Source organism: Mugil cephalus, chromosome 1 (assembly GCF_022458985.1).
Source record: "Mugil cephalus isolate CIBA_MC_2020 chromosome 1, CIBA_Mcephalus_1.1, whole genome shotgun sequence".
NCBI classification, from domain to species: Eukaryota; Metazoa; Chordata; class Actinopteri; order Mugiliformes; family Mugilidae; genus Mugil; species Mugil cephalus.
Window position 1 is genome coordinate 18,801,006 of NC_061770.1, and position 23,897 is coordinate 18,824,902.

The 23,897-nt window shown below is 45.3% G+C and overlaps 1 protein-coding gene across 7 annotated transcripts in view; it reads left to right on the forward strand.

Annotated features, from left to right (window-relative positions):
• Positions 1-23,897, forward strand: part of casz1 (castor zinc finger 1) — a 77,049-nt gene that overhangs the window by 26,594 nt on the left and 26,558 nt on the right. For 5 of the 7 annotated variants that reach the window (XM_047583669.1, XM_047583710.1, XM_047583688.1 and 2 more), the window contains exons 1-3: positions 1,827-2,017; positions 16,197-16,757; positions 22,008-22,908. In XM_047583669.1, coding sequence (XP_047439625.1) covers positions 1,939-2,017; positions 16,197-16,757; positions 22,008-22,908 — 1,541 coding nt within the window. In that variant the 5' untranslated portion in view covers positions 1,827-1,938. Of the gene's footprint in view, positions 1-1,826; positions 2,018-16,196; positions 16,758-22,007; positions 22,909-23,897 lie in introns of those variants that run through there. The other 2 variants (XM_047583716.1, XM_047583704.1) reach the window with 2 other exon arrangements.

The following is a 23,897-nucleotide window of genomic DNA, read 5'->3' on the forward strand; positions in this document are numbered from 1 at the left end:
CTTATCACGACTGTAAGTTTGTACACTTTCTGGTGGCTTTATTCAACATCCGTGTCCTGCTCTTTTAACATCCTATTTTCTTTATTACTCTTTGTCAACGTTTTGAAGGCAAGTCTGACTGGGCGTTGGAGCCTCGTCTGTCAAGCAGTGGCTGCTATTTTTGTGTCATTAGAAGGCTTTGTTTGACTCAAATAAAGGTGATCCACCCTCTGTTCAAATGATACCAACAGCAGGTCCGGGATATCACGTCTTGAACGCAGATACCCTTATCCTGTTCCAGGCGGCAATATAAATGGAAAAACAAGTCCTCATGCAAAGCTCGACCTGATAATTACTGTTCTGATACTTTAATAGCACGAGTTCCCGATCAAGATCAGTTCTTTGCTGTAATATAAACCCCCATAAAAGTTGGGCAATATTTGATAAAAATACGGCATCAAGTTCAGTAGAACATTAATCTTCCTCCTTTCTATTGCTTCAGTTTTGGTTGCACCTTAACACTCAATTAAAATCCACACGATCGCATTCTTATATCTGCTTTTATGCAATAATTTCATTCTCCCTTAACTTAATTTTATGTATTTATTTATTTATTTTACTTTTCAATTGAGTTGTTAACATGGCGTGGAATACAAAAGGTAATTACGGGCTTACTTAGACTCTCTCCCGGGGGGACGCTGCCCTTATTCACAGGCAGACGGAGATCTGACAATCCTTCAGCAGGACAGCTAATACTCCCTCAGTATTGATATCGCGATGTGAAAAGTGCCCCACAAGTAGGAGAGAAACTAGAAATTCCCCACTGCGCGCCGGCCGAGAGCCTTCAAATCTAACACGCCGGTGTCGATGAGCGCCGGCTTCTTTTTTTTTTCTTTTTTTTTTTTTTTAAATTAAAAACAAAAAAACTACGGAACGGGGACCTGAAACGCGAGAGCCGATAGGCATTTGCGGTGTGTGTTTGTGTACGAATGTGTGTATGTTTACGCGCGCGCCCGCCTCTCTCTCACACACACACACGCACACACACAGATGCATACATAGGGCACAAAGCACATGTTATCACTGTCAACAGCAGCAGTAGCAAACAGCAGCAGTTGTTCGGTGTGTGGCTGTGTAGTGTGCGCGAGTGAAAGTGTGTGTGCTTGTGAGCGCCCACAGTCTCTCTCTCTCTCTCTCCCTTTCTCTCGCGTTCGCTCTCGCTCGCTCTGACTGCTGGCTCGGAGAGACCCACTGTAAGTCAATCTGTGTGCTCATATGCCCGTGAGTGTGTGTGTGTGTTTTGTGTGTGTGTGTGTGTGTGTGTGTGTGCAAGCAAGCCTCTACTGTACTACACTCCAGGAGCGAGGGCCGGGCCGGGCCGGGCCGGGCCGAGCTGAACGGGGCTGGAAAAGGGCCGAGGGGCAGCTCCCGGTGCACACCACCCTCTTCACACCTGTCTCTCTTTCTCTTTTCCACACACACACACGCACACACACACACGCACACACACACATGCACACAGCTCCTACAGCCGTGCTGCCCTGCGCAGGGCTCTCATTGTAGCAGTGACAGGAGGGCGCCCGTTAAGTGGCTCTCTCTTCCTGGGGCCCGTGTGTGTGTGTGTGTGTGTGTGTGTGTGTGTGTGTGTGTGTGTGCGTTTCATTCCCCCATGTGGCTGTGGGGTGGAGAAGGGCGATGAAGGACCCCTACTGGTAAAGTGGGTAAACTTGCACAGCCTAGACATCTGCGAGGAGGAGAGTGGGGTGGGTGGGTAGGTGGGTGGGTGGGGGAGGAGGAGGGGAGGGTAAGGCGGGAGGGGAGAGATAGACAGCAAGGGAGAAGAGGACAGAGGAGGAAAGAAGGAGAGAGAGAGAGAGGGAGGGAGAGAACGAGAGACACAGAGGGGGAGAGAGAGAGAGAGAGAGAGCAGAGCCTTGGCAGAGAGCAGTTGTGGAGAAAATGCCTTGCTTTGTGGAGAGAATTCTTCCAGGGCAGGAGGGAGAGGTGAGACAGAGCGCAGAGGGCGGTTTGCTGCCAGGTAAGAAACACACACACCTTCCTTCCTCTCCTCCCCCCTCTCTCTCTCTCTCTCTCTCTTCCACCCCCCCACCCCCACCCACCCCTCTCTCTCTCTCTCTCTCTCTCTTTCTTTCTGTCGCTCTCCCCCTCACGCAAACACACACACACACACATACACACAGGGAAGAGTGTGGGTGCTACTTCGAGATCAACGGGTTAGCTACAACCTGCAGTTGCTACGCATGTGTAGTGATGCGGTGGGTGGTGTCAAAGTGTGTGTGTGTGTGTGTGAGAGAGAGAGAGAAACAGTAAGAAAGAGAAAGGGGGGAGGGAGGGAGGGAGGGAGAGGGTGCGTGAGGGTGAGGAGGGAGGTGGCAGGTGTAATGTTTGTTTTCTGGACATATGCACATTTGAGTCCACTGAAATAATTTCTCTGATGCGTTGACATTCGTCTTTTTGTTCTTCAAAAGTTTTGTGTTTGACTTTTTTTTTCTTTCTCTTTTGTTTTTTTTTTTTTAGCCAGGCCTTACAGCACTTTATATTTCCACTTGTCATATTTTACAGTTTCATTTCCGATAGTGGAAAGTGGCACAAATGGAACAAATACCTTTATTCGCTTTCTGTAATTCACCCGTAACGCCTTTACTTTGTGTTTCTGTACAACTTGAAACTTTTACAGCACTTACAGAGATATATTGTTGTTTTAATTAATTTTACTTCAAAGCCGAATATTTTAAGCCTGATCTCAACTATATACAGTCTGTAATAAAAAAATACTTTATTGACTTTTAACAAGATCAAAGCTCTAAATGCTCCCCTCTGAATCCTTAAATAGAAATTATTAAAAAGCACCTAAATTCGCCGGTCTCTGATGTCTGCTGCAGAAGTTTTCGGATCTGTCATGAGGTAATTTGCGGTCTAGATTGATTTGTCTCTTCACATGCAGATGTTGTGATGGAGAGGTTTGTCGTCTGAGGGATTTTCCACTCTGCTGATGTAAACACCGCCTGATGAAGAAAGGCTAAAGAGTCCCTTTCTCCCCAGTGGAGACACGGTTCCGAGAGGAATAATCCTCCTTGTGTGCAATTAGATTTTCTCCATTTTGGTTAAATAAATACAGTGTCTGTGAACATAAACACAGATTTACATGCGGCCCTGTGGGGGTTTGCCTCTCGAGCAGCCTCCCCGCTGCAGCCCGGGCCTGATGTTTCTTGTTGAGGCAGAAGTTGGCCGACTCCAACTTCGCGCTCGCTGTTTATTTGTTTTTATAACAAATGGAACCAGCAGAGTGAAAGGTGAAGTCAGAATTGAATTTGGCTTGCGCTACCGTGGCGATCTGGCAACCGCTCCCGTGTCCCATAGGGCTGCTTTGGTTGCAGCGTGCCGGGCGCGTGTGTTTGTTCTTTAAGTGCGCGTGTCTCTGTGTGTGTGTGTGTGCTACTGCTCTACGCACAGCTTGTGTGTATGTGTGTGTGTGTGTGTCTTGGATCAGTGGGTGGTGGTAGCAGCATTCACGAGAGAGACATTTTACTAAGCAGACATTTCCCCCTCTGTTTTCACTCTGACCTGGTAGGAGATTGATGACTGAATTGTGGAGTACATGTTAACAGTAACTGGTGATTTATGAAGATACTTAGGGTAAGTGAGGCCGCACAGGCTGGAGGGGAAGAAAAAGATATAGCCTTTTAAGTTAATGCAAAAATATTGCCTTTTTAAGTAATAATTGTTATTACTACTGCAGGGGTTTGAAGAGTGGTCTGAGTTAGACTTGGATGTGGACAAAGTGCAGCGTTAAGCTTTTCCTTTTCCGTTGGCCAGTCCCCTCCCTTTGTTTCTGGCTTCTTAACTCTGACTTTCGGAAACACTGGAAGTTTTTAGTGAGAATGAGGAAAAAAAAAAGGAATGATGGATAGGCGTGCAGCTAGGCGCACGGTGGGTCTACACATGCTAAGGTGCATTCGTTTAATTTGCCAAATTCTGACGTTTTAATTCAAAAACACTCAGTTTTCCCGTAGGAACCACCGTGGAAAAGTTTTGCTGGATGAACCCTTGCACTGCAACAAGTGCACTGTGTGTTTTGGCAGCCCCTCTTAGCCAAAGATCCCTCAGAAAATCCGTATGCAATTTTAGAAGAATCAGATTCTTTCCCTTTCCTTGGCTCGGGATCTTGCTTGATATTATGCGCACACACACACACACACACACACACTCACACTGAATCCTGCTCTCTATTCAAATATGAGATTCAGTCCACTTGAATGTGATGTATGGCATTTTTGAGGAATAAAGCAATTTTAGGGAATACAGAATAGTGCTTCCCCTGGAAGAGGGATGGCTTTCATTTTTTTTCAAGGCACCTCTTAGACTGAGTGAAATGTTTCCCCTGTTCGCTCAGGGACGACTTTATTTCTTACCAGGGATTTAACACTCACTCAGTCCCCTCATAAATACAGCGTCCCTCAGTCCTTCGCTAGCCATAACTCATGCACTAACTCTCTAGCTAACTAAACTCATATAGCAGAGCCAACACTTGTTTGTCTTTTGCCTCAGCCTTTCTCTCTCGCTCTTCCTCCCGGCCCCTCTTCCCTCCTCCTCGCGCCTGATTTATACGTGACAGAATCTCCTCTGACTACCGCCTCACCAGGCTCCTGCGCCGATCTCCTTGGCCCACTCGTGGAGTGGGTTTTAGAAGAAATGTGCATTTGTATATGAGCCAGCCTAATCTCCTCGGGGCTATTTAGAGTGAGCCTAATGCTCCAAGAATGAGCGAGAACAACACGGGAGAAAATGCGGACATCCCTCTCAGCGTGTCACAACACAGCTCAGGTCTCGAAAGAACGAAGCGCGTCTTTGATTTGCTGATGAAAATCTCTCTGTGAGGCAAAGAACATAAAATTCCTTCTTTTCAAGCACCTGTTGAAGCTCCGCTCGCTCTAAAAAAAAAAAAAAAAAAGTCTTTGTGCTGTGGTTTGTTTTTCATCTTTCTGCCTGCCTGGTGGAAATGACTGACTCTTCGTAAGCTTATCCAAGTGGTGCGACAAATGGCCGGCGTACGGCAGCCGGCAAACTTTCGAGCCATTTAACTTTCAGCAGATGAAAGTGCTCAGGTGGGATATTGCAGTATGGTGGAAGCCTTCAGTGATCTGGTGCCGATTGGCATTTTGGGAGGAGACGGTCTTTCTGGCGTGGTTCCCGTATTGGTTGTTAACAGCCTGCTGGCACCTTCTGTTCTCTCTGCTCAGTCCCACTGGCCCGATACTGACAACTCCTCAAGCATCTGAAGACCCTCTGAAGTCAAAATCGCCCATTTTGATGTCTCATGGCAGTGCCGCGCGTTTTGTTGTATTTGCGTCTGAAAACACAGGGCCCCGCTTGGAGGAATTACCCTCAGCCTTCGTTGGTGTCAAGCGGGCGAGGAGGAGGAGGAGGGTATCCTTCCTACCCCCCCCCCCCCCACCACCACCACCACCACCACCCTCAATCTCTCCTTGTTGTCCTTCCCTTCTTTTTGATCTCGCCATCAAATCTCCCCCCAGTTTTTATGAGTGACGTTTACCCGAGAGCAGCTTGGGAAATGGCTGGGCTGAAGAAGACGTTTGAGAAAATGCGCCTGAGCAAGCTATCACCTTTGATAAAGCCACAGCTCCAGTGGGAGAGGAAGAAGAAAGCTAAAGAGTAAGAACATTGCTGGTAATGAAAAACGCCATGAAAGAGGGAACATCTCTCTGATCCCTTCCTGTTACATCAACAATGTAAAGTACAACAGATACTGCAGCGGTACATCAAGCGCCTCTCCGTCGCTGCACCGAGGCGAGCGTTTGACCCAGATGAGCGAACGCGGCGCCGCGCCGAGCCTTTATTGCGCATCAGCTGGGCACCAAATAATCTCATAATGCGGCATGCACGGAACGCTCACACACGGAGTTCGACGCTGGCGTACCTTCAGCTGTGTCACCATTTGGCAAAAAAGCTGGCAGGGCACTCGAGAGCACCGTATTAGGGGAAAGAAATGACGGGGAAGTGGAGGCACACAGAGAAAGAAATGTTAGCTTTAGTAATTACTACCTCCACAGAGAAGCTGTGGAGAGGACAGTGAGGCAAGCAAGCGCATGAAGGAGGCCCCGTGTGCAGATAATGAAGGGGTATCATTGTAGCTCTGACAGCGTTAATCTTAGAGTGCTCTTCATGTGTGCGCGTCTCAGTGCGTGTCTATCTAGTTGTGTGTGTGTGTGTGTGTGTGTGTATGCCCCGCGCAGCATAAATAGTGCCGGGGTGCACAGAGGTCGTGGCGCTGCTCACTCTCGTCCTAGCAGCGAGACCGTCCGGCCCACCTGACAGTTTACACAACTCTACTGTAAGCCGTCGACGACGGCTCACGCGGCTTCTCGGAGACGAAACTCCCCGAAACTCAACACCGCCTGGGACAACCTGTCCGCGCCCACAAAGTTGTCTTCTCTGCAGAGGTGGCGGGGTAGAAGAAGAAAAGAGGGAATAAAGGACGACTAGTCCAACTTTTTTTTTTCTTTTTTCTCTTCCTTTTCCCCCCTCTTCTTCTCATTTGAAGTTGCGAGACGCTCATTTAAGCCTCGTTGCTCGCAGACACTGAACACACGAGGAAGTGTTATGAATATGTATCAACACAGCATATGGCAGCAGTAGCGCTGGGACTAGGTGTGTCCAGAAGGTAGAGTGCTGCCGATGCATTATTCTCCATTCAAATTACCGCGGTAAGAATGCAGCAGGGAGCTGAGAGGTGTTCGCCGTGTCTTTAGACGGGGCAGCAGACGAGTCTGGATCGCGGGAAACAGCGGGGAGAGCGGAAGAGATGTGATGAGCACAGTAGTTGGCCATCTGAGTTTCCTTGATTCGGTGGATTTTTTCGGCAGGTTGAAACCTGGGCGCACTCGCTGACACGAGCGTGATTAAAAGCGATATTTCTGACACATTAGGATGCGCACAGGAAGTAACCTCCTCTAAAGCGTTCATTATTAGATGCATGACAGACCTGAATATTTATAAAATAGGTTTTAATAATTAATAGCAGCAATCTGCTCCCGTAATTCATCAGATTTGCACTTCAACAGAGTATCCGTTTTCACTTTAAAATAATAATAAGAGGAATATTAATGTTGCAGAAATGTAAAACGGGCAGCTGGCTACGGCGCAAATAGGCGAGCGTGCCGCGCTCACGCTTCTGAGGCTCTCCTTTAACCTGTCACTTTTCAAATAAAATTACATTTTAAGCCGTCAACAGTGCGCCATTTGAAAAACCTTCAGCTGTTTGTGCTTGACAATTTACTGAGTGGCTTCTCACAAATGTGGCAAGTCATGAAGATAAAGACGCAGGAAACAAAGTGGGTTTGGTGTAGAATGCAAAAGTAGTAGCTGTGGTTTTATCAAAAGCAAATTTATTTGTTTGAGTCAACTTAGCAGCACTTCCTTTTGTATACTGAGGCCCAAAATAGGCAGCATACTTTTTTTTTTTTCCTGTTAAGCAGCTTTGCTCGTTTCATCGTTTCTCATATTTTTCTCCCCCCCTTTATTGTGAGTGTTGTTTTATCGCGCCTTCAGATTCAGCCACAGCGCATTCTTCACTCCACTGAACTCCCAGAAACATGAACGTTCATGTTTTAGGTGAAAACTGCCACATTTAGCTCTGCTTCCACTGGTGAAGCTCACTATGTTACCAGTGTTTATCATCCTCACTCGTGGAGCGGTTTATTTATTTATTTTTTCTCCTGAGTGTGTAGAACTGTCACTGTGTGTGTGTGTTTGACAATGTGTGTCTCAGAGCAAATGACATGACCTGCAGCCACTAGACACAGCAGAGCAGAAGGAGAGCTCAGAGCACAATGCCCTGCTGTCTACAGCCGTGCAAACAGGCGCGCAGCACACGTACACCGACTTCAGATTGCTTACATTCACTTAACATATACATATGTTTACAGTGGATTGTGCAAGTACCCACAACTTTCCTAACCACACACAGACGCATGCAGCATAAAGCACTTTAAAGGCACCTTAAAGACACCTTAAAGAGACTTCACGCTGCATGTGTGTCACTTCCAGCCTGCTTGTCAGAAAAGTAAAACACAGCAAAGTTCGTGAAGCGGATTCACAGCCACGGGGTCCAAAAAATGTAAATCCCACGAGCAGGAACTCTCATTGTCATCGCTTCCTCCCCTGGCCCTGCAAAGACTGATCAAAATTTAATAACGCTCTCGCAGAAGACGCACCCTGAGCGACGCGAGTGCGGAATGTGGTAAAAAAGCAGGAGTTTGGAAAAGCAGATTTTTCGGACAGGTACAGGAGGGGGCTGCCCGGGATGACATTTTAACGGGCACCTGTGATTCATTCTAGTGCATATAAAGTCCAAAAGAGGAAAGTCTGTCAGGCAGAGCAAATGTTTTAATGGTGGCCAGGGATCGATGTTGTCAGCACAGGCATCCTGTCTGGAAATACATGCTTTTTTTGGGTTAATGTCACCTCCTCCTTTCTCTTCAAGGAGAGAGGGAAAGAGAAAGGAGAAAAAAAGAAAAAAGAGCAAAGCGGGGAAGTGGGAGAAGGAAGGTGGGACGGGAAAGGAGGTCAGCGGGATCTGATGCAAACATTCCCGACCGGGGCCGAATTTAGGGAAATTGCTTGAAAAACATTGACTCGCGCTCTCGTTCGCGAGGGCCCTCGTATCTGAAAAACAAATTTGAAACGTAACCTTGGAAATCAATTAAGAAGTCCCTGGGAGCTGGAGGAAAAAAGAAGGGTAAGGTCCACCCCCCCTTCCCTTCTTGTCTTTTCCTCTCTTCTACTTAACAGGGACTGGGATCTGCCCATCAGAACACTGCCTCGTGTGAGAAGGCTTTGTCAGCATGGGCTTTATTTAATTTTTTTTTTTTTTTCTCAACAGCAGCGGCCTTATATGCTGTCAAAATGTCTTAAGAGTCTTATTAAAGAAATGCCACAGCTCATTTCCTTGTAATGCAATTCATATGCTGGTGAAAGGGGGCATGTCTAAAGATCTAAACAGCTTTGCTTTTTAGGCTTCACATTAGGGGTTATCTGTGAGGGCTTGTCATTGATTGACATTATCTGGCCTGACAGGGCCTCATATCAAGGTTAACCTCACGGACAAAAGTGCCACCCGCACGGACACACAAGCGCACTCTCTCACCCACTCTCGTAGTCAAATAAGGCACGCTCTCCTCAACTTCCTGTTCAGAGGGGCGCTACACGTAGACATGTGCCGACTTCCTCCTGCCTGCCTGTGTGTGTGTGTGTGTGTGTGTGTGTGTGTGTGCATGAGCCAGGTGGAGATTTCCAGACTTAATTGATAACTAATGGAGCAGTGTGTGCTGAGTTTACCCTGGAGGACTGACACTGACGGTGTGTGTGTGTGTGTGTGTGTGTGTGTGTGTGTGGTGTGTCCTACGGAGAGATAGAGGGTGTCTGTAATGGTAAGAAGGTGCCGATGACTTACTCAGCAGTGCAGTTGTGGATTCTGGTGAATTAAATATGAACTCGAAGACAATAACGCGGAGTGACACGTGCCAGTCTGGTGGCTGCTGACCTCTTAGGCGAGCAGGCCATTTAGTTCACTACAAAACCAAAAGTGTTCATCTAACAGTTGATGTGTACAACACACACACACACCAACACACACACACACGCACACATACACTCAGTCCCCTTCTCCCTGCCAACAAGCCACAAAGGCAAAGAGAGATCCCCGTGACCAAAATACAACTGAAGCAGTTAATCTGTACAGATATTAGCTCAAGGGCCCTTGAGAGGTGCACCGCTGAGCCCCCTTCTCCACTGTACTACCCACACTGCCTTGCTCCCCGCGCCAAGCGCAGCAGCCATGAGGGAGGGACACAGGGGTCGTCTGCTCATTTACCATGGCGGCTGCCTTATCAAATTGCACTCCTGGCGTCTTGAAACCGAACATGAGCTTCACAACAAGGCTGCAAGAATAAATTTCCCTTGTTTCAGCCGGTGGAAGCTTGGGACTTTGCGCATTTTTAAAGCAAAACTTTTTTCTTTCTTTCTTTTTTTTTTTTGGCCTCCCCGCAACACACTCACGGATGAAGTCATCATCTGGTGCCAGCTGTGAGTCCAGATTTGATGTACAATTTTAACAAGTTAGCCGTGTGTCCCGTGAATTACCCTAAGCAGCAAACTGAATAAAAGTTGGCTGTTTTGGTACGTAGCTGTCACAATGGCTCTTGTCACTCATGTCAGATGAGTGTTTTTTTTTTTCTTTTTTTTTTTTTTCCTCTCCCTTAGTCCATTTTAGATTGCTTGTCCTCTGCTCTGGAAAATACCATAATTACCCTGTTTGTGATGAAGCCGGAGGGCGTATTTGTCCTCAGATCTCTACTTTCCTGCCTGATTGCCCTCAAGTTCAGTGTCTTTCCTCCTCCATCTGCGCCTGAAATATACATTGTTTTCTTGAGCCATTGTCCTGCGCCGAGCGCGTTACAGGGGCTGTTTGTGTCTGCCTTTGTCCTGCAGTGTCTTGTTTGTGTTTTGCGGCGGTGTGACGGGAGCGTGGCACTTGGCTGAGGGCTCGTGTTTGATAACAGCCCGCGGACGGAGTCGAAGTGAAATAGTCCGAACGGGTCCTTCAAGGTCAGCAGCCCCAGAAAGGGAGCAGACAACGTGCAAGGTCACGTTCCAGACTAGAAGCAATAAGTGCTTTATTGATATGAAAAAAAAATATATATATAGAAAATAAAAAAGAAAACAAGCAGGCATATGTGCAACCAACTGATTAATAATAAAACAGACCTGTGAGAGACGCGGACGGGAGGGAGGAAGAAGACAGCTGACTATGTTTCCGTGTGTGTTTAAACTGTATGTGTGCGTCCGCCCGCACGCGTGTGCTGTAGCTCTGAAGCTAAACATCGATCCTGTACTGAAACCTAAAAAAAAAAAAAAGAAAAAAAATCAATAGATATCCAGCGTTTTAAAAAAGAACAAAATGTGACAGATTGGTGCTGGTGGCAGTTTCCCAGGCACACCGTCTCGTTCTCTCTATCTCTTCATGCTTGAATCATTTCCTATCATTACTGCAGTTTGTGTGATCTGCAAAGTACAGTGCGAAAGTACGTTTCAAAGAAGATCACAGGCAACTCACTTCTCCTGTTTTGACAGTAATCAACTTATCATATATACCTCATCGGTATCATGTTTTATGACAGAGACAACAAGTTCCTTTTTTTTTTCATTCAGCCGCTCTGTGAACAATGTGCCTTTTGTACCGTGCCTACTGCTCTATTATCTTTTTATGAAAATAAGCAGAAGGCATTGGAGTGTCGTCATCTTTTATGTGCCTTTATCGTCCTTTCTCTTGTGCTCTTTTCTTTTTCTCTCCGTCTCTCTCTCTCTCTTCCCCAACCTGGCAAACCTGCCAAGTGAGTAGAGCTCCAAAGTGGATCAGTCAGTGGCAGATTTAGATTTGAGGTGGGGAAAGCTAATTCCCAGTCCCAGCCAAACCTGTTTCTTCAGGAGGACTGCGCGGGAGAGGAGGGCTGGGAGATTTCCATACGCTCTGCCACCCTCTCCCGTCAGCGATCACCTCCAGAAGCCCCCCCCCACCTGAACCTCCCTTGCTCCCTGGTAGTGTAAACCAGCCTTTACAGCCCCCGTTCTAAATCTAAATCCCTTCCCTGCATAAAATTCTCCTCAGATGCGCCCACCCCAAACCCCCATCTATCAACTAGTTGGCAATGGCATTGTTTTTAATCATCAGAACCTCAAAATTATTATTATCGCTTCTGATGCGGCAATTAAAACTTCAGGTCAGAGGCACAACGAGCGGTGATCAGCAGCCGAGCTGAGAAGTTTTAATTAGACGATCAGAACCATTAATGCACAAAAAAAGGTGTGCGCTGGGAAATTAACGGGAACGTCTTAATCAGGGTTAGCGACTCCGAAGAGGAGTCAAGTGAACAGAGAGCAAAAAACAAATCATTTCCGCACCACTGGGACAAAACTCAATTAAATATGCATGCGGAAAAATGGAAATTTCTCAGCATCGGCTGCACCGACTGTTAGAAAACTGTGGCAAAATCTCACGGCGGGGTCGACGACCTGCTTATTGTTATTCTTCTGTAATAAAAATGAGAGAGGGGCCAGATGCTGGGGTCTGGGTGCAGTGGCGTAGTTGTCCATCAGTGGCTTTCCGCTTGACTTCCTTGCGGCTGCCGCAGCCTCTCCACCACCGCACGGGAGGTGGGGGCGGCGGGGGGTGGGTTGGGGGGGGGGGCAGAGAATGAGGGAGAAGAGGAAAACATTCTCTTCCTGCAAGCCGTAAATTTACAAAAATAAAAACATGTTAATTTTCTGGTGCGTCTGTGTATGTTTGCCCGTGTGGCTCAGTGATTTCCCTGAAACGCACACACACACACTCAATGTCTCGCTCACACATACGTCTCCCTGGAGAACCTGAGACATGAAAGGTTCACTGAGCTACACACGGGGAGCTGCAGCCTTGTCGATTAATCTGCCAAAGGTTCATAAAGTTAGAACTATACTTTTTATATATATATATATATATATTTTTAAGAGCTCCTGCAACTCTCGCTTGCATATTGTAAAATAATCCTGAGCTGAACAGACTTCTCCCAGACCCTGTTTGTATTAATTAACTTGAGATATTGCGGTGTGGGTGGGTGGGGGGGTTTGTCCCCGTGTCAGTCATGTTGGAACTCAGCAGGAATCTACAACAGGCCCTGTGTCTGTGTTTGATTAGTTAAAGAGATAAGCTTCAGTTTAAACAGGTAATATCTACCTCTCTTATATACAGACCCCTCCTGTGTGCTCGCTCCATTCAAACTGAAACACTGCAGGGAGTTGCCGTGTTTATGGGGCGGCGCTGCTCCCTGAATTAACAATACAGTCGGGTTATTTCATTTTCTATATGTTGCACATGTGGCCTCGCTCCTCGCCCGAGATGATTACGCGGGCGTTTTGGACCTGAGCTGCCTCGTCTTGTGTGTCAGAGAGAGGTAACGCCGCGACCCTTTGCCAGTCACGACCATCGCTAACTCCCACATCCTTTACCCGTAGCTGCCTTGATTACAGTCGGCGCACGTTCACACAAATAATGCACTTCCAACAGCGTTATTAGGATTTGAAACACCACTTGATTGGGCGTGATATCATTCTGGCACACAAACAGACACTCTGCATCAAAAACCAACAAGACCTGTGGGGCTGAGAGCTGTGGAGCCGTTAGTCTGTCAGAGCGGGAGTGCTAGACTCGAACGCAGCCTTTGTCATGCGGCTCTGAGAAGAACCAGGGCCTGAAAGACCTCGCTCTTATGCGCCGATGCACTCAAATTTGACTGAAGATGAAAAGAACCTGACCTAGTCCGAATGTATTCAAAATAGTTTCTTGACTTTTTCCTCAGGTTTTGGCCTTATACAGACACTATATGGCACTCCTTTGTGGCCCTGCACTGTTTCCAGTAAAAATAATGTCACTGTTAACATAAGCAGTTGGAAAAATTAGTTTCAGCTGTTGTGCGCAAATTCAAACCTGCCTGTTTTTTTCCAACTCCCAGTGCTTACTGAGGTGTCTCCTCCTTGACAATTAGCACACCAAGCTAAAACAGACTGTAAATAATGTCCGATGCATGTGACAGTGTTGTTTTTCTTTCTGATATTCATTAATAAGGCAGAATGCTTACTGGACTCTCACGGAGGTGGGGGAGTTGCTCCCAGAGGGAAAAGTTGTTCTTTCATGTAGGTCCCCGCTGATTTTATCTCATTGTACGCTATCATGCACACAAACGACTTGAGGTAAACAGCTTAGCGTTGCCATAGCAATCCTTATTGTAAGCAACGGCAAATAAAAAAAAAAAAAAAGCTACCGTGGACAGAAACCCACGGCACGAACAGCAGCTCAGACTGCTTCCATAAGCCGTTCAACCAAGGCGCGCTCCTCCTCATGGGAAGTTCACAACGTTTAATTTGCCCCAACTCACGCTCCCTACCTTTGAAAAGACAAAAACAACGAGCGTGCGCTTAAGACGTCTGATAATTCAGTTTGAGGCCCGCTCGGGTGCTCCACCGTGCTCCTCATTGTTAACAGAAAAGCACACATGCATAGGCACTAATGGAAAGAAACAACCGTGCGGGGGTCACTTCCTACAAGGAGCTCCAGATTGCAATAGAAAGGAAATCGGTAGTTAAAGCATGAAATACTGAACGCAGTAAACAGAAAGCATGACCTCCACAGCAACACCCAAATGACCTCAATCTTCCTTTGGAGAGTATTTCTTTAAAGAAAAAAAAAGAAAAAAAAACTTGAAAATTTATGTCTTCCACTTCCTAATAGTTTTTCCAGCTGATGCATTTTTTTTTTTTTTCAAAATTGCTGTCTTCTAGAAGCTGACCCTTTCACCCCCGCCTGCAATTGTCTAACACTAAATTGTACAGTAATGTGTCTGTGATATACGGCCCCCTCAAAACTACATAATTCCTGGAGTCATTGTTTCAGAGAGGAAGCCCGCAATGTAAATACAGTAACTGAGAAAGCATGTGTGGGTAGCGCGGGGTGCATTGTCTGCCGACGGGGTGATCTGTAAACTCCCTCAAATTGCATATCCTCTAATGATTCCACAGCTTTGCAAAAGAAAATGAAAACAGGATTTTATGTTGCGCCGACGTGATTTACATAATGCCGGCAATGGCTCACACATGATTGTGCTTGGCTTTATGGCTGGAGGTGGGTGGGAGGGTGGGGTGGGGTGGGGGGGGCGCGAGAAATGAAGAGGCTCACACTCATTGATACAGAAAGTGAATTAAGTCTTTAGGATAGAACTTTGTTGCCGCCGATATCGCGCATTTTTCTCCACCGAGGCGGCGTGTCTGTAAGTCAACACTGTGCATTATTTTAACCACAGTGTGGCTGAGTTTAGATTCGATGCTGCATCACATGGGAAGAAATATCTGTGCTGCTGAGGCATGGCGTGTAAAAGTTTTTTTTTTATCATTATTATTATTTAATAGAGCTTCACAGCTTCATGCTACTAAATAAAAAAACTGTTAAGGATTCTACTGTCTTTTCAATATCTTAAATACAGCTCCATTCGCACGCCTCCCACTTGCTTTTTAAAAGTTATTTACAAATCGCAGAGGAAATGCTGTTGAAAGGTGAACTCTGGTGGCTCTGGAAATAAAGTGAAAGGTAACAGAGCGCAGTTTCTGCCCTAAAAAGGCAGCTCTGGATATGGAATGCCACAGGCAGCTGTTCCTGCCTCATCAGAGGACATGTTATAAAGATAGCCCCACTTGGGTTGAAATAATGCCACCCATTCCTGCCCCAAAGCACACTCTATCATGTGCTATTGTTCAAAGAGGCCGCGCTGGGGGCGAATCCCCCCCACCCCCCACCCCTAAACCCTGTGAGAAGATATATAATGTCTTGTTAACTAAGATATATAAAACGGGGCAATTTCATTTATCTCGATGACATTTTATTTCATGTAAAATAAAGTGAAACCAGCAGCCCACGCAGCTGCAATCTAATCTCTAAGCTGAATAGCTGATATGAGATCACGCCCAAGAAAAGCCCAAAAAAAGTGCCCAGTGTTTTCACTCTACATCTTGACAGCTTTAATGTTGTGCAGCCCCCCACTCAGTAGCAGGACCACAGCCTCTTGAGGTGAGAGTGAAGATAACATTTCACAGTGTGTCTATAGCGCTGTCATGTGAGGGATTATGTAGCCGTGTATTTGCCTCGTGTAGTACCATAGGGGGTCTGATACCTATCTGCTTGTGGTTTCAGCTGCTTGTGCTTTTTTTTTTTTCTCTATTTTTTCCACCTCCGCGTCAAACTCTGAGCTGACCAAAGAACTGTGACTTAGAGAGATATGCGCAGTATCTCTCTGCGTGTCCTTCCAGTGTTGTGCTGTTATTGTTAAGTGCTTTTGGATGTTATTAATAGCAGCAGTCACTGTTGTCTGTGTCGGCTTGTTTTTCCGTTGTGATGTTCAAAATCAGTACAAGTTACTGACATGCAACTGCTGGGTCAAACTTTGTATCTGGTGATACTGAAAGCACGCCTAGCCCTCACTTAAAACAGACCGCTTCTTCAGTAAACAGATATATTTCTTAAACTGTGACACGCATACTTGTGATATTTACTGTTTTAGCTAATCCGGTGTTTCTGTTTTTCTTGCCTCCATCAGCTGAAAGGAGTTTATGCACTGAAACGACCTCAGGAAAATCCAAGATGGCCGCCAAAAGGAAAGGTGGCCTAAAACTCAATGCTATCTGTGCCAAGCTGAGCCGCCAGGTGGTGTTCGACAGCAGCTCCCAGAATGCCGAGGGAGACCAGAGCGTAGCAGAAAACAGCGAGTGTGGCAGTTCCCACTACGACGACAACGAGACCAACTTCCCAAAGAGCCTGAGCCTGAATCAGAGCCTAGAGGAGGACCAGAAGAGACGCGAGGCCATCGAGAAGTGGGTCAACGGCGAGTACGCCGACGAGCCGCCGGCTCCCGATGACGAGCAGGAGCATGAACTCAAAGTCAGGAATGATGAAGATGGCCCTCCTGAGGGCGTGTACATGATACAGCCCAAAGGCTGCAGCGATGAGGAAGACAATGGAGGGGAGGCCGAGCCCTCGGTGGCCTCTCAAGATGGCAGTTACCATGACAACAAAGAAACCGAAGACAAGCCTTCAAAAGATGACACCTACACCAAGCCAAGCGAGGCCCAGAGTCGCCCAGCTCCCTTCTCCTCTCCAGGTACATTTTAAACGTGTCCTCCGCTCGGTATCCTTCAGCCATCTGTGTGCCACGCTCTGATTTATACTTGGGCCATTTTTATGCAATCAGTAACTAAAACCAACACTGACTTTGCCCTTCAAAACGTCCCACCCTATAGCATTAAGGGGCAAAGACTTAGATAGAGGAGAGGTCACATTGCCACATCCACATAAGCTTAAGTGTGCCCATTATCGGACGCTCTAGAGTTACATTATGAATAGCCAGTGACATTATTACTCTAAAGAGAGATTCAACTGGCAGGCCGGTGGGGGGAAAACAGGAACCTGTGTGTGTGGTTAACTGTACGAAGAAATTCATAAACGGAGTTGGCTCGCAACGTAAGGCATTTAGGCGTTTATGCATTCTCCCAGCAGCTGAGGGCCAAGAGCGCATGGCAGGGCCAGGCTAAGCTTCATATTACACCCAGGATTACATATTGAGTCTTTGATTTTTTCCCTAAGCTCACTAAACTTAGCCACTGCCTCAAGCTCCTCTTTTACACAGAGTCTTTCATTGAGGACTTTGTTTTTTCTACTTTTTTTTCTTCCCCCGCCACCCCCCGCTGTCCGCGCAGTTGTCAAATCCAACAGATCATTTGTCAAAGTTTAAAATAAGGAAGTTATATTGCAGGGCCACATCACACTTAAGTATAGCATGTGAAAGTAGTCTCGCAAACATTCATGCAGCTATTTATTTTTTTGCGTGAATTCCTGACTACCCTGCGCTCGTATAAATGACTCACAATAACCTTTGTTTGTTAATTGTGACGTGATGTTCCCTCAGCATAATTCACTGATTATCAAGCAGATAAAGCTGGCAGAGACTTCCAACAGTCATTCTGAATGAGTATGTGTTAACGGCACAAACAGTCTTTCAAGAAAGTGCCGTTTAGTGTTATACACTCTGTGACCCTTGAAACTAGACGCATACGCTCTGTAGGAGAGATTGGCCTTGTGCATGAGAAGTTAAAACGCAGAGCTGTAAAAAAGAGAAAAGAAAAAAAAAGCACCCGAGCTCGGTTATATGAATAGATAAAGCCCGTTTCACAGACACTGAGAGAAAAAAAAGAAGCAATTTGCAGGTGAGACCGGTTGTTGCGGTATAAAAACAAGTTTTGTTTTGTGCTTGCTCACCTCACTTTAACAGTTTTTTGGGCTTTCATGTAGGTTTAGGTATGTACCTCAGAGTCATGTTCACATGCTCCTTTTTGTCGACATTTCTGTTTCTTTTCCACCAACTGTACAGCAGCGGCTCTGGCCACACGCTGAATCGGGGGCAGGGGCTTCTCAGAAAAACGAAGCAGGTTTCATTTCAGAGGCAAATGAAGAAGTCTTTGTGGTTTTAATTAGTCATTTTGTTTATTTCATGGTCATAGAAGAGCCTGTCTGTAAATATGGATTACTCGCGTTAGTCGTGCAGCAGGCCCACACCTTTCCCTCCGCTGGTTCACTTACTACTTTAAATCTCAAAAAACAAAGCCGGTGTTTGAAGACTGCGGGGAGAGCGTACTGCATCAGTTGCAAATCTTGTCTTTAGAGTTATTTTTATTTATTTTTTTTTCCCCGAGTTGCTCTTTGTTGATTGTAACTAGGGCATCTATATTGCCATGTTTCTCCTCAGCTCACAATTAAAACATTTTTTTCCTCCCTCTCTCCCTCTCTCTCTCGCCGCTGTCTTTCAAAGGCTGATGTGGAGTGCACATAATTATGCATATAAACATAGTGGCTTAATTATCTCTCACAACATCAGTGACAATGTAATTAACAAACATTGCAAGATCAATGAGAGAAACTGCGACCTTCAAAACATTTAACTCCTCACATTGAGGCATCGTGCGGATTTCCTATCAGTGCAAAACCCCAGAATACTTTTCCTAGATAATTTAGATGTCGCATTAGCCCTCATAAGCCAGTCAATGGAAAAAAAAACAATGAATAAAAAAACTATGAAAGCAATGACAGAGATGCTCATAGCGATGGATCAAACGGGCTTGACCATGACTTCCATTTGCGATTCTGGGTTCACTGTAAAAGGTTATTGTTCATTTCAAGCTATTTCAAAGCCCTCTCTATTTACTGCCTGTTAATTAACTAACCAAACGGCGTGGAAGTTTGAAGCGCAGTAGTGTTTTTGTGTGACAAATTACTCCAAACAAATGCACATAATGTCATTTATTCAAAGCGGCTCTTTATTAGCATACTACTGTCCATTTAAATAAAAAACACTTAAACTAATTCCCCCCGGCGCGCACGTAAATAGCTTTTTAAATAATTGTACCTTTCGAAAGAATTTCGATCAAACCTTTCACTGGCAGGACTGAAAACACGTTTTGACCCAATGGCTACCAACTTTTATGCGCGGTTGTAAACTTAGACTCTCTAAGGTTAGTCCATATATAGCCACTAGCATACATCTTTATCATCAGCAACACCTCTGCCTCTTAGTCCCGCGAGCAGCGAAGCTATGCCCCACTGATGGCTATGTTTGGTCAACAAAAGGAGATATAATGTCCATCTGTTATCATATCTGCCGGGGGAAAATGTCGCCTAATTGCCTCAAACATAGACAAGCCATGGATTTCTTTTCTTTGCTTGTCTCAAGTGTCAAAATTAGGATTCAGATTTTCCAGTGACTCTATAAAGACAGAGCAGAGGGAGAGGAACTGGACGATTTTATTTATTTATATAATAGGACTGGCGTGTAACGCGCATGGTGGGGCCAGTCTCACCTTAACCCATACACCATGCTTCCCACCCGGTGTCACATGGCATCATTAAGAGGCAGCCAGACAGTGTTCGTGTTAAAAACTCATTTACATGGTGTTTTAGAAAGGTTATCTCCTGTCGGTTCCCAGTCATAATCCCTTCAAGTCCAATCATTTGCCTTCCATTGATAGCACGTCACATGGCACCACCGGTGAACAAAAAGACTCGGCTAATTTTTTTTTCTTACGGGAGGTGATAATACACTAAGCAAATATAAAAAAAAAAAAAAGAAGGGGGGGCATGGCTGACTGTACATTGAAACTGAGTCTAAAACTGCAGATGTTTCCTTTTATTTGACACCTGTTTAAAAAAAACAGCACATGGGAGTAAAAAGAAAAAAAAAATAGTTTCAACCATTGACTTCTATCCTTTTCTTATTGAATATTATTCTTCAGTCAGTAAAGCATGGTTCCATTCTCTGACTGGTGTGGGTGGGTCTGCCCTAACTTTAGAGCTATACGATATACTGTGACCTGAGATGCCTTCCAACTGAGGACTAACGTCATCAACACCGATATCGAATCAGTTTACCCAAATGACAACAGTATTTCTAGTAATTTTGAAACCATGTATAGTTTTCAGTTGAACAGCTTAAGGAAAGATAAAGTATCCAATAATGTATTGCTCTACACAGCGAATACTTGTATATACAGAATGTCAGCCTGTGGTTTTAGTACATGTAAAAACACGGTAGAGTTGATAAAATGATCTGTGGCAAACACGTTGGTATTTCCTCTCAAATATCTGATCTATTTCTCTTAAATTTTTCATGCACCTTCGATCCACCGGATCCTGTTTCATACTGATCCACTGAACGGGGGAACAACCCCAACACAGTGAATGGAAATTTGGGGATTATTTTACACGCTGCGCAGTAGATGTGAAAAGCAGGGGCACGGCGACTGATTTAGCAATATCTGAGAAATATGAGCCAAGAGCAGAAATATTTGGGTATTAATTACCTCGGTGGTTGGTGGTGTTACCTTACACCCCTTCATGTGTTATCAGGTGATGGAAACAGGAATAAACAGAATTATTAAAAAAAAAAAAAAAAAAAAAAAAGGCTTGTGACTGTGCCAAGGTTTCAGTTAAGAAGGCCAAAGGTTTTACATGGCCCAGTTGAAATTATCGTCCAGAACATTACTAGCATATCTGTGTTCTGGTGTCACGCCTAATATGGAAAGTGACATAACAGGACATTTTTGGAATTGAGGTGCAAACACAAGCCGCCTCACTCGTCCTTCTCCCTTTTCCTTTCTGTCACACTCTTTCCCTGTAACATTTCCTCTATGTCCTTGTTCCTCTTATTTCTTCCACTGCTTTTAGGCCAAATCATCGTTCCCTTTTCCCCACTCTCTGACCCCCTGTGCTAACCTGGATGGAAGTTAATGGGGCAGAATTAATCTCCACATAATGCAATTAAACTATACATTGACTACATTTCGCCTCCGTCCTTGGGGAAGTTGTCCAATTTAATGGACTCTTAAAATGAAAGTGATGTTTCAGTTCGCAAATGTGTAAAAAGAGGAAAGGACTCGTTCTTTTTCACTTTTGAAGGTGACTCGACAGACACGTTATTTTAAAATATCTTGCTCCAAGCTTCACGGGGCATTTAATGAAATGCACTTAACATGCCATAATTTCTCTGCAGACAGTACTTAAAATCCTGACACTTAATAACACTGAGCATCAGTCATCATGTTAAAATAGGCAGTTAAACGTTTTGTACATTTTGTGCCACAAATAGGAAAATCTCTAGAATTTGTGTATTGATTTCAAGTGTATCTTTTGAATCGTGTTGTCAACAAGGAAATGATGAGGTTTGAAAAACAGAAAAAAAAAAAGTTTGTATATTCTGCGTATTCTTCGGTACAGACCTCTGCAAATTCTGCAGGACTCACTTACAGTGCAACCAAAACAGGAAGAGCATCACCTCAAACTGCTTGTTTGTAGACACATATATCCACCAACATTTACACTTGTTGTAGGTTGCAGTGCAGAAGCACTTTTCCTGTTGTCAAATTGCCTTTAGCTCTAAAATAACAAGAATATTTTTGCATCATGTTATATATATATATATATGTGTAAGCATTTACCGACTAGAAAGTGATGTCATTTTATATTATTAGCTCTTATATTATCACATAGTTCATATTTACATCTTTGATGCCAAAACCATGACAATGAACATATAAACAATAGAGCCATTGTTGCATGATTTTACTGCATAAATGTCAGTATGGATATGAAAATATTTAATTCAATGACAGCTCCTTGAGCAAGGGGTTGAGCAGGTTTAGATTTTATGACTCAAAAGAACAAAAACACACATGCATGTTTTAAAGTGAAGAATTCCATTCAGTCTTCAGCTTTTACTGGTAGCAACTGTAAAAAGAAAAAGTATGGCGGCTGTTCTGAGAATTATACATGTTACATAGGAGCTTTCTTCTCTTTTTTCTTGCAGGAGAAGCATCAGCCTTGCGAGACTATGCAACCAACACCGTCAATGAGCTTTTGGGAATGTTTGGTTATGATGACCAACAGGTAAGGGATGAGCTGACCAAGAAGATCAGCTTTGAGAAGCTAAAAGCCGCTACCTCAGACCCCTCATCCCTGGGCAGTGAGGAGGCCTCGGGGCGCGTCCGCTTCTCTAAGTTCGATGAGTACATTCGGAAGCTGAAAGCCGGCGAGGCCCTACCTTGGCCCATACATGCTTCCCCACCCAAACCAGACGACCTCAACTCAAAACTGGCCCAAGACAAGAGTGCTACCATGCTCCAGAACTCCGGGTGCCTACCAGGGGCCGAGGCACAGATCTACCCCCCAAGCCTGGACCACAAACAGCCAGTAGCACCTCAGCTGGGTAATTCTCAGCAACCCAATCCCTCTCAGATGCAGAACATGGCCTCCAGAGCCTCCAAGTATGACTTCTTTATTCAGAAGCTGAAGATGGGTGAGAGTTTGCAGCAGCAGAATGGTAATGCTTACAAGAGACCGTCAAAATATGACCTGGAGAACGTCAAGTTCCTGCACCTCTTCAAGCCCGGCGAGGGCAACCCTGACATGGGCGGTGCCATCGCATTTAAGACTGGCAAAGTGGGTCGCCCCTCCAAGTACGACATCAGAACAATTCAGAAGCTGATGCCAGGAAACCCTGAACCCTCAATGATGCCCAGTCCGCTTGCCACAGCTCCAGGGAACCCTGGAGCTCCTGGGGTACCCACTGTAAGTGCATCTGGCACCAGCATTGCCCCGGGGCTTACAATGGACCCAGCGGGACACCTAAGTTTTAACGCCTCTGACTATCTCAAGTCCAGCTTTTCCAAGACTGACTCCATCACTACGGGCACTGTCTCCTCTGTTAAGTAAGTCTACTCAAATGAAAAGAAAGCACCCTGCCAGGGATTCACAGTGGGTTTGATTTGTTTTATTTGTAGTCGTAAGATAAGACAATTAAAAATGGCAGAAAGTGTAGCCGAAATGAAAAGTGACAAATGATGTATAAAGCTTAACCTCTAAACTCAACACTCTCATGAAATATTCCCAACAAGGTGGGTAAAATGTCTCATGTTGGAAATCTTTTTAAAAGTTAGCTTCTTATCCAAAAGTATTCTTTGATATGTGGTGTTAGTTTGAAGAACAACAATACACGCCTCTCCAAAACCTCCTTCTAAATCACATTACCTGTCATTGAAATTCTAATTTTAAGTTTCCTGGTGTGTTGAAAAGATTCCAGGCTCACAGGTGTGTACTCTATACACTGGTAGTCTCTCAGCGGAGCCCCTTGAAGCTAATGTGAAGCTCACATACACTTAACTGCTACTGTGAGTCAGTTAGCCTAACGCAAAGGTAATTGCTACCTTCACAGCAGCCAACAGGAATGTAGTGTGAAACAGTGCATAGCGCCCAATAGATCCACGACATGATGAGTTGCGAAGGCGCATGAAGTGTTTACTCGCTGTAGCACTCCGCGGAGACTGATTTAGCACAGTCATCGCAAAGTGACTGACTTCCTTCGTTTGGCTAGGGTGTAACAACTCTCCCTTTAATTACTTTGGAGCCATGACTAACCTCCCGGCGAGTCACGGGGGCCAGCTCAACACTGCCTGACGAGTGCACTTTAAAGGAAGCAAACGAGGGGTTTGGGGAGCTAACCTACAGTTGTGTGCACTACTAGTAGGAGACAGCTCCCAGAGTCTGTTTGATTGGTTTTGACCTTGTCTCTAGTTAGTCAAGACCTATCAAAGACACTGTTCAAGAGCCCTCAGGCACTTCTCCCTCGGGCTTTGGCCTTTGTCAGGTTGGGGCTCAGTGGAGCTTTAGTCTTGGCTAACTGATCCAGTCTGGTACTTGT